General features: G+C 37.1%; 1 protein-coding gene across 1 annotated transcript in view; it reads right to left on the bottom strand.

Moving 5' to 3' along the window:
• Positions 1 to 12369, bottom strand: part of TTN (titin) — a 242473-nt gene that overhangs the window by 65358 nt on the left and 164746 nt on the right. The window contains 24 exon segments of the mRNA XM_075756546.1: positions 876 to 1024; positions 1108 to 1422; positions 2116 to 2415; positions 2518 to 2814; positions 2905 to 3222; positions 3309 to 3608; positions 3709 to 3838; positions 3926 to 3958; positions 4052 to 4200; positions 4616 to 4924; positions 5419 to 5848; positions 6333 to 6523; positions 6614 to 6922; positions 7028 to 7327; positions 7713 to 8006; positions 8099 to 8383; positions 8483 to 8779; positions 8868 to 9167; positions 9625 to 9927; positions 10026 to 10400; positions 10496 to 10798; positions 10901 to 11200; positions 11635 to 11913; positions 12021 to 12326. Of these exon segments, the coding sequence (XP_075612661.1) occupies positions 876 to 1024; positions 1108 to 1422; positions 2116 to 2415; positions 2518 to 2814; positions 2905 to 3222; positions 3309 to 3608; positions 3709 to 3838; positions 3926 to 3958; positions 4052 to 4200; positions 4616 to 4924; positions 5419 to 5848; positions 6333 to 6523; positions 6614 to 6922; positions 7028 to 7327; positions 7713 to 8006; positions 8099 to 8383; positions 8483 to 8779; positions 8868 to 9167; positions 9625 to 9927; positions 10026 to 10400; positions 10496 to 10798; positions 10901 to 11200; positions 11635 to 11913; positions 12021 to 12326 (6572 nt within the window).

Genomic DNA, 12369 nt, shown 5'->3' with positions numbered 1-12369 from the left:
TACAAACACAGGACAGTCTTAAGCATACATGGATCTAGCTCACATAGAATTCTTCAGAACGTGTGTAAAGAAATACAGGACACAGACATACAAGCTATTCTGAAGATTCACCTTTTTGATAATTCTAACAGACAAGGATGTTACAGCAATTACAATAGTTTGTAGTCTTACAAGAATTACATGTGTTATTGGACAAATAAAATCATAAAGCAAGAGTGGCAAACAAAAGAAAGGAATTCTTTGCTCTTTTAAAACCCCAATATGAAGCCTGTTTATCTGGAAACAGTGCAGGAAATTTAGGTATTACTTAAAATGCACCCAAATGTTTATGGAGACACAAAAAATAACCAAGGTATGCATCAATTAAATTTTCAGTAATGTATTATTGCAACAAAATATTCAGTAATGCATTACTGAAAAAAAAATTTACAGTAATGCATTATTGAAAAAAATTTCAGTAGTTGAAAACAGTAGGAAAATGTAGGGATATAGTAGTTGCAAATGATTTGGCACAGTCTGATACCAGTGAGACTTACTTTTCTGCCAGTTGTAACTTGGTCCTGTCTTTGGTTCTGTTAGCAAAAAATTACCTACATAATTTCTCACATCTTTAAACAGAAAAATTAAAAATTTAAAAATTCTAAGTTTAGGAAACTGCAAAGTTAACTTGATGTTGTGGAGGAGAAATTTCTGACTTTTACATTTGGTCTTACATTTTAAATATATGAAGATAATTATGGTGCAAAAAAATGTGAACTTTTAGTAAATAACTTCCATAGTGAAAATTTGTAAAAAAAATGTATTTTCTGGAGGGATTTCTTTTGCTAGACACATAGAGAGAAGAAACACAGATTCTGTAATAGTTTTCCACCTACCCGTTCCCATTCTTCCTTTCCTTCCTCTTTATACTCAACAATGTAGCCAGTGACCCTAGAACCACCATCCTTTAGCGGTGGAGTCCACTCCAAATCTACAGAAGACTTTGTCCAATCAGTAACTTTTGGAATAGGAGGGCCAGGCGGGGCTGAAAAATAGCATCATACCATTATATTCCATGTTCTTATTTGAACATTTTCAAATTCAAAAGTAGGAATTGAAAATATTTACCAATGGGATCTCTAGCAATTGCTGGATCAGATGGCATACTGGGCGGACCAACACCAGCTGCATTGATAGCTGAAACACGGAACTGATATTCAGAGCCTTCAATTAGACCTGTAACTTTATATGAAACCCCCAGTGGCATAGGTTTGATAGGATCACGGTTAACCCTGGTCCATCTCTTTCCGGTAGTCTCTTTGCGCTCCAACCAGTAACCAGTTATAGGAGAGCCACCATCATGTTCTGGTTCTTCCCAGTTTACAGTCATTGAGTCACGTGTTATACTGCTAACTGTTGGCTTGTCACAAGGTCCAGGAACAGCTGGGGAAAAAAATTCACACATAGCTTGTAAAAAAGAATAAAATAAAATGCTAAAGGAAGATGGAGATAGCTAGAGTGCAAAACAGAGCTATGCACTCACATGGTAACACAGTTGCATTCAGTAGTTACCTATGTGCACAAGACTTCTTCCCACATTCACCTTCCCATCCCTGTTTAGATACATAGACTTCCGTGAAACACAAAATACTTTCCTTCAAATAAGAATTGTCAAAAATGAATTTTTCTTGCCTTCCTGGATCAGTACCTCATTTCATTGCCCAGCGTAACCGTGGATGTTTTAAGAATGATTTTCTCTTGCCAGCCTAATATTTCTTCTACATCAGAGCTACTCTGTCTGAACTGAAGGCAGGAAATTGGCTCTTCCTGATCTATAAATTCAATAATGTCTCAAATACAACAGAATGACCTGAATCTTATCAGATAAACCCTTATTTGTATATTCAAACCTTAAAAAAGCTTGAGATAGTATTTTAATATATAATAAATAGGGAAAAAAGTATTTTTAAGTACTACATGTCCTTTAAGAACTAACTGCTAATTCTAAAGCTCTTCAAGCTATTCTAGAAAATTTACTTACATGAAGAGAGAAAATTAATAATGGTATTTAACATGCTGTACACATACTGGTGTATGAAACCAACTGACATAATTTGAAAGCATATTCCCACTTACTGAAAAGGTTTCGTGCTGTTTCTGGTTCACTATCCAAAGGTTCTCCAATACCATATTTGTTTTGTGCCCTAATGCGGAACACATATTCATGGCCTTCCATCAGCTTGGGAATAGTGAATAAGCATTCCTTAGGCTCATTAGTAACGGGTACCCATGTCCTCCTATTTGCTTCTTTTTTCTCTATAACATAGTTTGTAATCTTAGAACCACCATCATCTAATGGAGGAAGCCATGATATTGTCATTTTATCAGCCAAAATGGATTCAAATTTAATAGGTCCCACTGGAGGTCCAGGACGACCTAAAAGATACATTTTTATAAAGAAGAATTAATTAAAATGCTATTAAAGTATTACATGAATGCTATCAATTTATGCAATGTATAAGAGTTCTTGATATCTACCCAGAACGTTTAGTCTCATCTCTTTTGAAGCTGTTCCCAGATTATTTACAGCTGTTATAGTATATAAGCCTGTATCACTTCTGCGAGACTGTTGAATCAATAAAGTGCAAGAATCTTCACCAACAATCTTGTTGACATGTTGATCATACATCACTGGTGTTTTGTCATCTGGTTTCTTTGGAGAAGCTTTTAGCCATGTTAATGTGGGGAAGGGTACACCCTTTATCTTGGCCACAATGTTAACATCTGTTCCTTCTTCAACCTCCATAAATTCTTTGAGTTCAATAGATGGTGGGCCTATTATGAAATGTTGAAAAAATTAACATACAAAAATACTTCATAATTTTAAAATGGAATCTCTATATACTGGTATCAGTTAGTACTTACAAGTCTGGTCTTTGACAATAAGTGGGCCGACTGTGGCTGAAGGCCTACTAGGACCTGCTATATTTACAGCTTTGACTCTGAATTCATATTCTCCACCTTCTACAAGATCCTCAACAGTAAACTTTGTTTCCTCCACATCACGTCTGTTGCATTGCTTCCAAGTCTCTTTCACTTCTCCAGTACGATCCCAGCGGAGACATTCAACATTATAATGTGTAACAGGAGCTCCACCATCATTCTTTGGTGGTTTCCATGTCAAGCTCACTGTGTTCTTGGTTACAAGGCCAATCTTCAGTTTAATAGGTGGATCAGGAGGATCTTCACAAACAAAACAGAAATGTGAATAAATCCACTGTACAGTACTATCTGGTTGTACAGACTTTTTTTACTTTGATTTCACTTACGGATTGGATCCCTCGCTGTGGTCCGTTGGATGGTTTCTGCAGGAGGGCCAACACCAAAACGGTTTTCTGCACGTACCCGGAAGAAGTACTCTTGGCCAGATATAAGATCAGGTACAACGAAGGAAGTACTTCCACAGCTTGCATTGACTTTAGTCCAGGCCTTTCCATCAATAGTTCTTTTCTCTATAACATAGCCTCTGATTCTATCTCCACCATCATCATCTGGCATCTTCCATGAAAGTTTACAACTACCTCTTGTAATATCACTTACTTTTAGGTCTTTTGGTGGACCTGGGACATCTGTCAAGGTAAAAGCACAACAGAAACAATTTTACCTAAGTATGTAGTAAAATAAGACTAAAAACTAGCATTTGAATACTTCAATATGTGTAAGCCATACCAAGCACATTGACTCTGACATGCACAGTTTTTTGTCCTGCTTTGTTCTTTGCTGTAATACTGTATCGTCCAGAATGACTTCTGTTGCACTCTGGGATGATAATCGTTGAACGTGTATCAGTTGCTTCCACCTGTGTATTACAGAAAGAAAGAGAATAGATCAACTTTATGTTTGAAAAACGCAACAATACTGAAGTTACAAAATTTGTTTGCTTTACCTGAGCTTCTTCAGGTACAGTATGACCTCCCTCCTATAAACAAAGAAAAATAATGTAAACATAGAAGGGGACAGGCTTAAATGTCTAGAAAAACATGTGTTAAAAAACCCTTTTTCTTTTACTAACCTTTGCTGTTGTCTTTGCTTTTCCTTCAAACTCCCAAAACGTTTTTGGAACTGGACGACCCTTGATAACAGCTGGGATTTTAATTGTTGTGCCAGCACGACAAGAGAGGAAATCCTGTGCTCCAATATCAAGGAAGATTTCTGGTTCCTCTGCAAAAATATTTTAATATATAAATTTTAAGAGCTACTCAAAGTAGATTTCTGTCAGCACTGAGCTAAAACCCCACATAAACATGCAGAATGCAGAATGCATGTTTATGTGAGAAACATTGGGTATGCAAAATGGAAGATGGGAAGTATATGAATAGAAAAAATTGTTGTAGTCATTTCTTCATAAAATACAGATTATTTCCTTAGTATGACTGTAGGTGGTCATCAGTTTTCTAATGGATCCTGCCCTGGTAATGGTCATCATGACACTTTCGAATATGTGTGTCAATACTTAGTTACATATTTGCTTAACTATTCTGTTTTGACTTTGGCTTGCTTGGCATCCTGCTTGAACATTCACAGCAGTAGATGGCATTTAGATATAAATATCTAAATTAATTCCCATAACACTTACCTAGAATATCTTGGACAAGTATCTCTGATGTTGAAGGACTTGGTTCTGATTCTCCAGCAGCATTTACAGCTTTCACCCTAAATCGGTATTTTCTGAGCTCTTTCAAGTTGGGAACAACACATTCACAAGTAGGAAAGAGTTTTTCTCCTTCATTCACCTTCTTCCAGTCAGTACTACCTTCATCTTGCATTTCAACAATATATCCTTTTATAGGACTGCCACCATCCTTTTGTGGAGGCTTCCATGCAAGAGCTACAGATGATTTGGTTTTGTCTTTGACCTCTGGGCAAGATGGTGGACCGGGCACAACTTGTAAAACAAAGCAAGTAAAAATTACCTGAGAGTTAGTGTCTGCCTATATTTTTCTGAATAGTTTCTAGAAGAATGCAAGCATTTTAATTTTCTTCTGTCATACATAGAGCATATAATCCTAGAACATGCATACTAATTACATATATTACATATATTATTAAGAGATATTTAAAGTACAAGGCATAAAGATTGAACTCTCTAAGAATAAAGAAAAATTATAATATAAAAATCTGATTCTGAACTCAAGTTTATTTGGCAATGTTTGCATTGGTGTAATCACCGTTTAAGGTTCATAAAAAAAATTGAATTAATGTTAATAATTTTTAAACTGGTGAAAAACAGTAAATCAGGAAACTACTTTGTGTCATTATATTCTTTTTGGTTTAATGAAAACAAAGCATTGGATTAATTGCACTAAATTCAATATAAATAATATTTTGTTTCTGGTGTTATATAGTCCTTAAAAATAGTCATACAAATTATATACTTACATATGGGATCTGCTGCTAAGGCAGGATCTGATGGTTCACTGGGAGGGCCAATTCCAGCAAGATTTTCAGCCATAACTCTAAACTGGTATTCAACACCTTCAGCCAAACGAAGTACATTGTACTCTAGACCTTTTACTGATGGTTTTGTTACTGGAGCCCTGTTAACACGTGACCAGTAGACACCTCCCACCTCTCTCTTCTCCAACCAATAGCCAGTTATTGGGCTGCCACCGTTGCTCAAAGGAGGCTCCCAAGTCACCAGCATTGATGATCTGGTGCGATCTAAAATTTTTGGCTTTCCGGGAGGTCCAGGAAGGCCATAGGGATCTTTAATAACAACTTTTTCTGAGAGGCATTCATCACTTATTCCATATTTGTTTACAGCCCGGACTCTGAATTGATATTTTTCATTTGTTGCAAGATTCCATACCTGAAAAATAAGATTTAAATCAATACTTGGCTACTTTGAGAATAAACTTATTTGAAGTTATACAGCAGTTTTTTGCTTTAAATTCTGTCTTGGAATCTCATTGACATACCTATGTTTATGTACTACACAGCTGCATGTAATGCCCTATGGATATTCTTATTTCATGTGCATAGGACCAAACATAAATAAAAATGTCATTATGTTTGTTTTTTCTGTTGGTAAATCTATGAATAATGCTGGGAAATGGAAAGGAAGATGTCTCCTAAACTCAGCTGAGATTAAGTAGCAAAAGAGAACAATTTCTTTTGTTTTGTCACATGAGGAAAACATGCATACATATATGGGCAACATTCATCCAGTAATTCTGGAGGCTAAATGGAGCGTGAGCACAGCTATCTATGCCACTAGCAGTTTTCATTAGATGTTTACCATTGTTATTTTTTACATATACTAAAGTATGTAATAAAGTTATTTTATAAATTACCCCAAATCTTCTCTCAACAGCACTTTTTGAGACTTCTTCCCACTCAGATTTCTTTCTACTAGCATCACGTTTCTCAATAATGTAATGGGTAATTTCACTACCACCATTATCAAGAGGCGCGTCCCACGTTAAATAGCATGATTCTGCTTTAATATCAGAAACAGCAAGATTTCTTGGTGGAGAAGGACGATCTGCATGAAAGCAACAGAGCACAGAATTACATTAAGAAAAAGCAAGAGCATTTTATTAGCTGTCATTTTATTAAAATGTCGCATCCTTACCATAAACTTCAACATGCACATTGCGAAATGCAGTGCCAAGACGATTGGAAGCTCTCACAGTGTAGGTGCCTTTATCACTCCTTGCTGCTGCAGGCAGGGTAAGTTCAGTTTTTGCTTCACTTCTAGATACTTCTTCCTTGGTTATCTTAAGTGCACTGGATGTTTGGTCAATTAAAACTTCATTCTTGTCCCATTCAATCTTTGGCATTGGCAGACCTGTCACATCAGCAGGAATATTAACTGGTTCTCCTGCCTTCACTTTGATAGTATCTCCTCTCACAGCCAAGCGTAATGTAACAGTTGGGGGTACTGGAAACAAGAAGAAAAATGACAGAGTGAAGATGGAGACGAAACAGAGAAATTGCCTTGCAGTGTTCTGGAGATATTTGCATGGATTGTTTTAAGCAGATATACCTTCATCATCTTGTATAACTACATTGAGGGGCAATGATGGTTCACTTTCTCCAACAGCATTGACAGCTTTGACACGGAATTCATACATATGAAGCTCATCAAGATTTTCAACAAGAAGAGATGTTGTAGGACAGAGTCTTGCATTAACTCTTTCATAGTCTTTTGAATCATGTCTCCTCTTCTCAACAATATATCCTAAGACAGGACTGCCACCATCACTCCGTGGAGGCTTCCAATCAAGTGTAATGGTTGACTTTGTCCTCTCTGTGTACATGAACCTCTCAGGTGCTGTTGGAGGACCTATTAACAAAGATAAAGCATAATGAAAAAAAACATTAAAAAATTAGAGAATTTTTAATCATAGGAATACTGTAGCTCTGGCTTTTTAAAGCCATAGCTTTTGTATGCAAAGTATCTGAATACGATTATGGATAGTATGAAGTTTCTCATGCATGTGGATAAAAAGGTAACAAGTAGTGTCTCAGTAGACATCAGTATTTTGTTACCTAAAGAACCATAGTAGTTTTACAGAACTGATTCAGAGATCTAACTGAAGTAATTAATCTAAGGCAGATGCCTTATCCAGGTAGTAGAAAAGTAAATACACTTTCTGTACAACAATACTGGTTTATTAACCTATAATTAAAAATTGTTTAAAAAAATCCCATAAAATTAGTCATCTTACCTAATGGATCAACTGCAAGAATGGGTCCTATTTCAACAGGTGGACCAGTACCAAACTTGTTCTTGGCACTAACACGGAATTTATACTCCTGCCCTTCAACTAGCCCTGTAATATCACATTTAGATCTCTCTGTGTCTATAGCTAGTCTCCATGTATGCATTTTGGCATCCTTCCGTTCAACGATGAAGCCTATGATATCGCTGCCACCATCATCTTCAGGATCAGACCAGTTAAGCAAACACATCTTTCTGTTTGTGACCACTGGCTTTAGGTCACGGACTGGCCCAGGAACATCTGAAAAAACAAAATCAGACAAGTAAGATAAAGCCCAAATATTATCTCACCAAACGAAATGCTCAGTTGATTTTGGAAAATATTTTTCTTACCAAACACTTCTACTCTGGTTGCTGCAGATTTGGAACCACTACTATTGGTAGCAGTAATTACATATCTTCCATGATCTTTTCTCAACGCGTTCTTAATGGTTAACTCAGATTTTGTGCCAACATTTTCAATAACAACTCGATCTTTGTCTAATTCACCGTCCTCCACAGCCCATGCAATGGTGGGAGTAGGACGCCCTGTCACAGTAGCAGGAATTTTAATAGTTTGTCCAGCCATGATCTGAATGCCTGCTTTGACAGAAACATCCAGCTCAACAGTGGGAGGCTCTGCAGAAGAGAGAGAAACAGTTAATTAGTTCAAGGGAGAGATTCAAAAACACCTTTTAGGCAGCCGGATATTTCTTGAAAATAATACAACTGCAATACCTTTAGGTTCTGCAACTGTTACAGGTTCGGTTTCACCAGGTGGTCCTTCACCAGCTGCATTAAGTGCAGTAACACGGAGTTTATAGTCTGCACCTTCTCTGACTTCTTTAACAGTATACTGTCGAACTTTAACGGGTTTCTCTGTGCAACGTGACCACTCTTTTACTCCCACTAGTTGTTTGTATACATGGTAACCAGTGATATCTCCACCACCATTATATGCAGGAGGTTCCCATTCTAATTCAATAGAAGTTGAGCTTGTATCAGCAACCCGTGGAATCGGTGGACCCGGTGGCACTATAAACAAAAAGGTGTAAATCAAAGTTAAAAGCTATGAATCCTATTCTGTCACCCATCTGCTACCAGCTTCTACTAAGCTACTTACTTATTGGGTCCTGTGCCGTTTTTGGATCTGATGGTGGACTAAATTTACCAGGGCCAGCTGCATTTTCAGCACATACTCTAAAGATGTAGGTTAATCCTTCCAACAGTCCTTCAACTTTTATTTCCAGAGCATTCACAAGATTCCTGTTGACCCGAGCCCAATGAGTACTATTAATTTCACGTTTTTCAATCCAATATCCTATGATTGGGCTGCCATTGTCTTTTGGTTCATTCCATTTAACCAACATACTGTTGCTGGTAACATCTTGCACATCAGGCTTATTAGGTGGATCTGGTGGAGCTGAAAAAAATAATTGTAATTTTGTCATCATTGCTGTCTTCTTCAGAGATTACTCAAAGCTAAGAGAGAACTAAGATATGAGAAATGGCTAATTTTAAGAAGTCATTCATAGTTGTTCTACTCTCTGTCTTAGAAACTTTGATTCCTAACTGCAATCACTAATCAAACTTGAAGTGATTCTCTTTTTTTGGTAAGAATATTAGTCTATTGAACACAGAGAATTCAGATGTTAAATGTTTTAAGTGCAAAGTTTTATGACAGTGATTGTCATTCTTATTTCTTTACTACTAAAATTAGAATATTTTCTTTATTTCCCTTTATTTCAATGGTTTAAAATGTGCAATAAATAAAAATTACATTGCTCAATTTTCTTCTGGCAGATGAAAATGAGTGTTCTAAGACTCTGTAGTTTTACACTGTTTTTCTGAAAAGGTTGTATTTCAAAATTAGAACTTACAGAAGGGATCTTTCGCTGTCATTGGTTTTGAAACACATGGTGGCCCTGATCCAACTCTGTTTTCAGCAAATACACGGAAGAGATATTCTTTTCCTTCAATCAGTTTTGTTACATGGAATTTGCAATGCCTGAGTGTTGAACTGACAGTTACCCAGCCCATTTCAGCTTTTGTATTGTCTTTCTTTTCCAGTACATAGTTTAGGATTTCACTTCCACCATCATCAAGGGGAGGCTCCCACTTGCAAATGACAGAATTTTTCCTGACATCTTCAAATACAAAGTTGACCGGAGGCCCAGGTGTATCTGTTAGTAAAGCAAGAAAAATGATGAGTACTCATCTCGTGCACTTTTTATACAATACTCTGAAAAATCAGGTATTTTTGAGCACATTCATTGCATACCTAACACATTGACTTCACATGAGGCTTTTGCAACACCATGATCATTTTCCACTTTAATTGTAAATGTGCCATGGTCAGCTCTGATGGAGTCACGAACTGATAGTATAGACTCTCCTTCCTTATGGTTGTCAATACTCGTACGTTCTGGCAGTGAAAGCTGGAAAGGTTCCTCTTCTTCAGCTTCACCCTTCTTCTTCCTTTTATATGTTGTTACTCTCTTTTTGATTTCCTCTGGTCTGACAACTTCATCATTCCTCAGCCAAGTGATAGATGGATAAGGTGACCCTGAAATATGTGCCTCAAGTATGATCTCATCACCTCTCTTCACCTCAAGGCCAGACTGTAGGTTTGCAGCAAGGAAGACTTTTGGAGCCTCTGTAATAACAGAATGATAAATGGAGAGTAGAATCTTCCAACATGTTTGAGGATGTACGGCAATTACAACAAACAATCAAATGAGCAATTCATACCAATAGGATCCACAGCTTTCACAAAAGGAGTAATCCGAGAAGGCTCACTGATGCCAGCAGCATTCTCAGCACGAACACGAAACTGGTATTCCTTTCCTTCCTCAAGACCTTTCACTGGATAAGTTAATAGAGGTACCAGATAGTCATTGCATCTCTCCCACCTTTCCTTGCCCTTAGTGAGCTTTTCTATTATATAGCCCATAATCTTGCTTCCACCATCAAACAGCGGTGGTTTCCATGTAAGTGTTACTGATTTTGATGTTGGATTATGGACCTCAAGGTCAACAGGAGGATCTGGAGGCTCTGTGGAAGAGGAGCAAAAGAGGGATCATATGAGAAAATAAAGTATGAAGATTTTAGTTAAAATTCAATTTGATAGATTATTTAGTAGTAAAAAACTCTTACGTTTTGGGTCTTCTGCAATGATTGGGTTTCTTAGTTCAAGATATTCACCTCCTCCAATCTTATTGACAGCTTTAACACGGAAGTAATATTCACTGTTTGGGATAAGATCTTTGACATGCCATGAAAGCTTATTTTCACCAGACATGACTGGAATATATGTTCTACGACCAGCTTCTCTGCGTTCCAGAACATAATGCAGAATAGGAGTACCACCATCAAAGTCTGGAGGTTCCCAGGATACTTTGCAAGAATTCTTAGTTATTTCACTTGCCTTAATGTCTTTACACTGTCCAGGTGGCCCTGTTTTAAATAAGAATAATAAAATTAGTTAACTAAACAGATGAGAAATTGTATTCCTACAAATATGCAATTATATTGCATTTCTTTGCTTTGCAGAAAACAGACCAAAACCACAAATGTTGGCTACACAACATATATACAAATTTATGTTCCTAAAGGTGAGAAATATTCAGAGTTCTTATAGGCTTTTTTATATGATGACTATTCATAATAATCGGGCTCTGAGCAGCCACTGACTAGTTAGATCAACTTGGGGTATAGTGTTTTTCTGTGGTATTTTGTAACATTAATGCCTTTATGGCAATCTACATGTATCTGAGTTGAAGTGATTCCTCTACATGGCAGAAAAGGAATTTTTCTAGTCCTTTCTTCTGTCAGCTGCAGGGCACAAGTGAGGATAAGTATTTTTCTTAGAATGGAAGAAGCCTAGTTACCTATGACTTTGACGTTGACTGAGCCAGTTGTTGATGCTAGCTTGTTCTCCAATGTAATAGTATAAACACCAGCATCAGCATGAACACTGTCTATGACTTCGAGCAATGCAGAGGTGTAGTCACTCTTCATTGTTGTTCTGTCACCAGCTTTCAACTCTTTGCCATCTTTGTGCCATGTTATAGTTGGGGATGGAACAGCTCTGAAGGGTACAGGGATACTTAATTTCTGTCCTTTAACAACAACAATGTCACGAGTTTTTAGATCAATGGTTGGATTACCTGTAAAAGTAAGTATAATATTACTAGAAATTTGCCAAATGCCATTTTTTTTTTCAGTTATGCAGATCTGGAAAATAAAACCAAACCCAAAACGAATCTATTCTTACAGTCTGGGTCCTTGGCAACAACTTTTTCTGAGACGTCTGATGGCTCACTAGCTCCAACGGCATTGACAGCTCTGACTCTCAGCACGTATTCCTTGTCTGGAACAACACCTTCCTCCACTTTACATTTTAGATCTTTTATTGGACGAGAATTGATTCGCATCCATTTTTCTGTTCCTGCTTCGCACATCTCAACATTATACCCAATAATAGGGCTTCCACCATTCTTCTCAGGTGGTTTCCATGCAATGCAAATGTGCTTCCGACCTGCATCTGTGACATGTAAATCCTGAGGAGGTGAAGGAGGGCCTGCAGAAATGGAAAATAATTGTGTCATTTTTCTCCCAGAATA

This window comes from Balearica regulorum, chromosome 6 (genome assembly GCF_011004875.1).
Source record: "Balearica regulorum gibbericeps isolate bBalReg1 chromosome 6, bBalReg1.pri, whole genome shotgun sequence".
NCBI classification, from domain to species: domain Eukaryota; kingdom Metazoa; phylum Chordata; class Aves; order Gruiformes; family Gruidae; genus Balearica; species Balearica regulorum.
The sequence above is the reverse complement of the archived record's forward strand: the minus strand, read 5'-3'. Positions and strand labels throughout refer to the sequence as shown.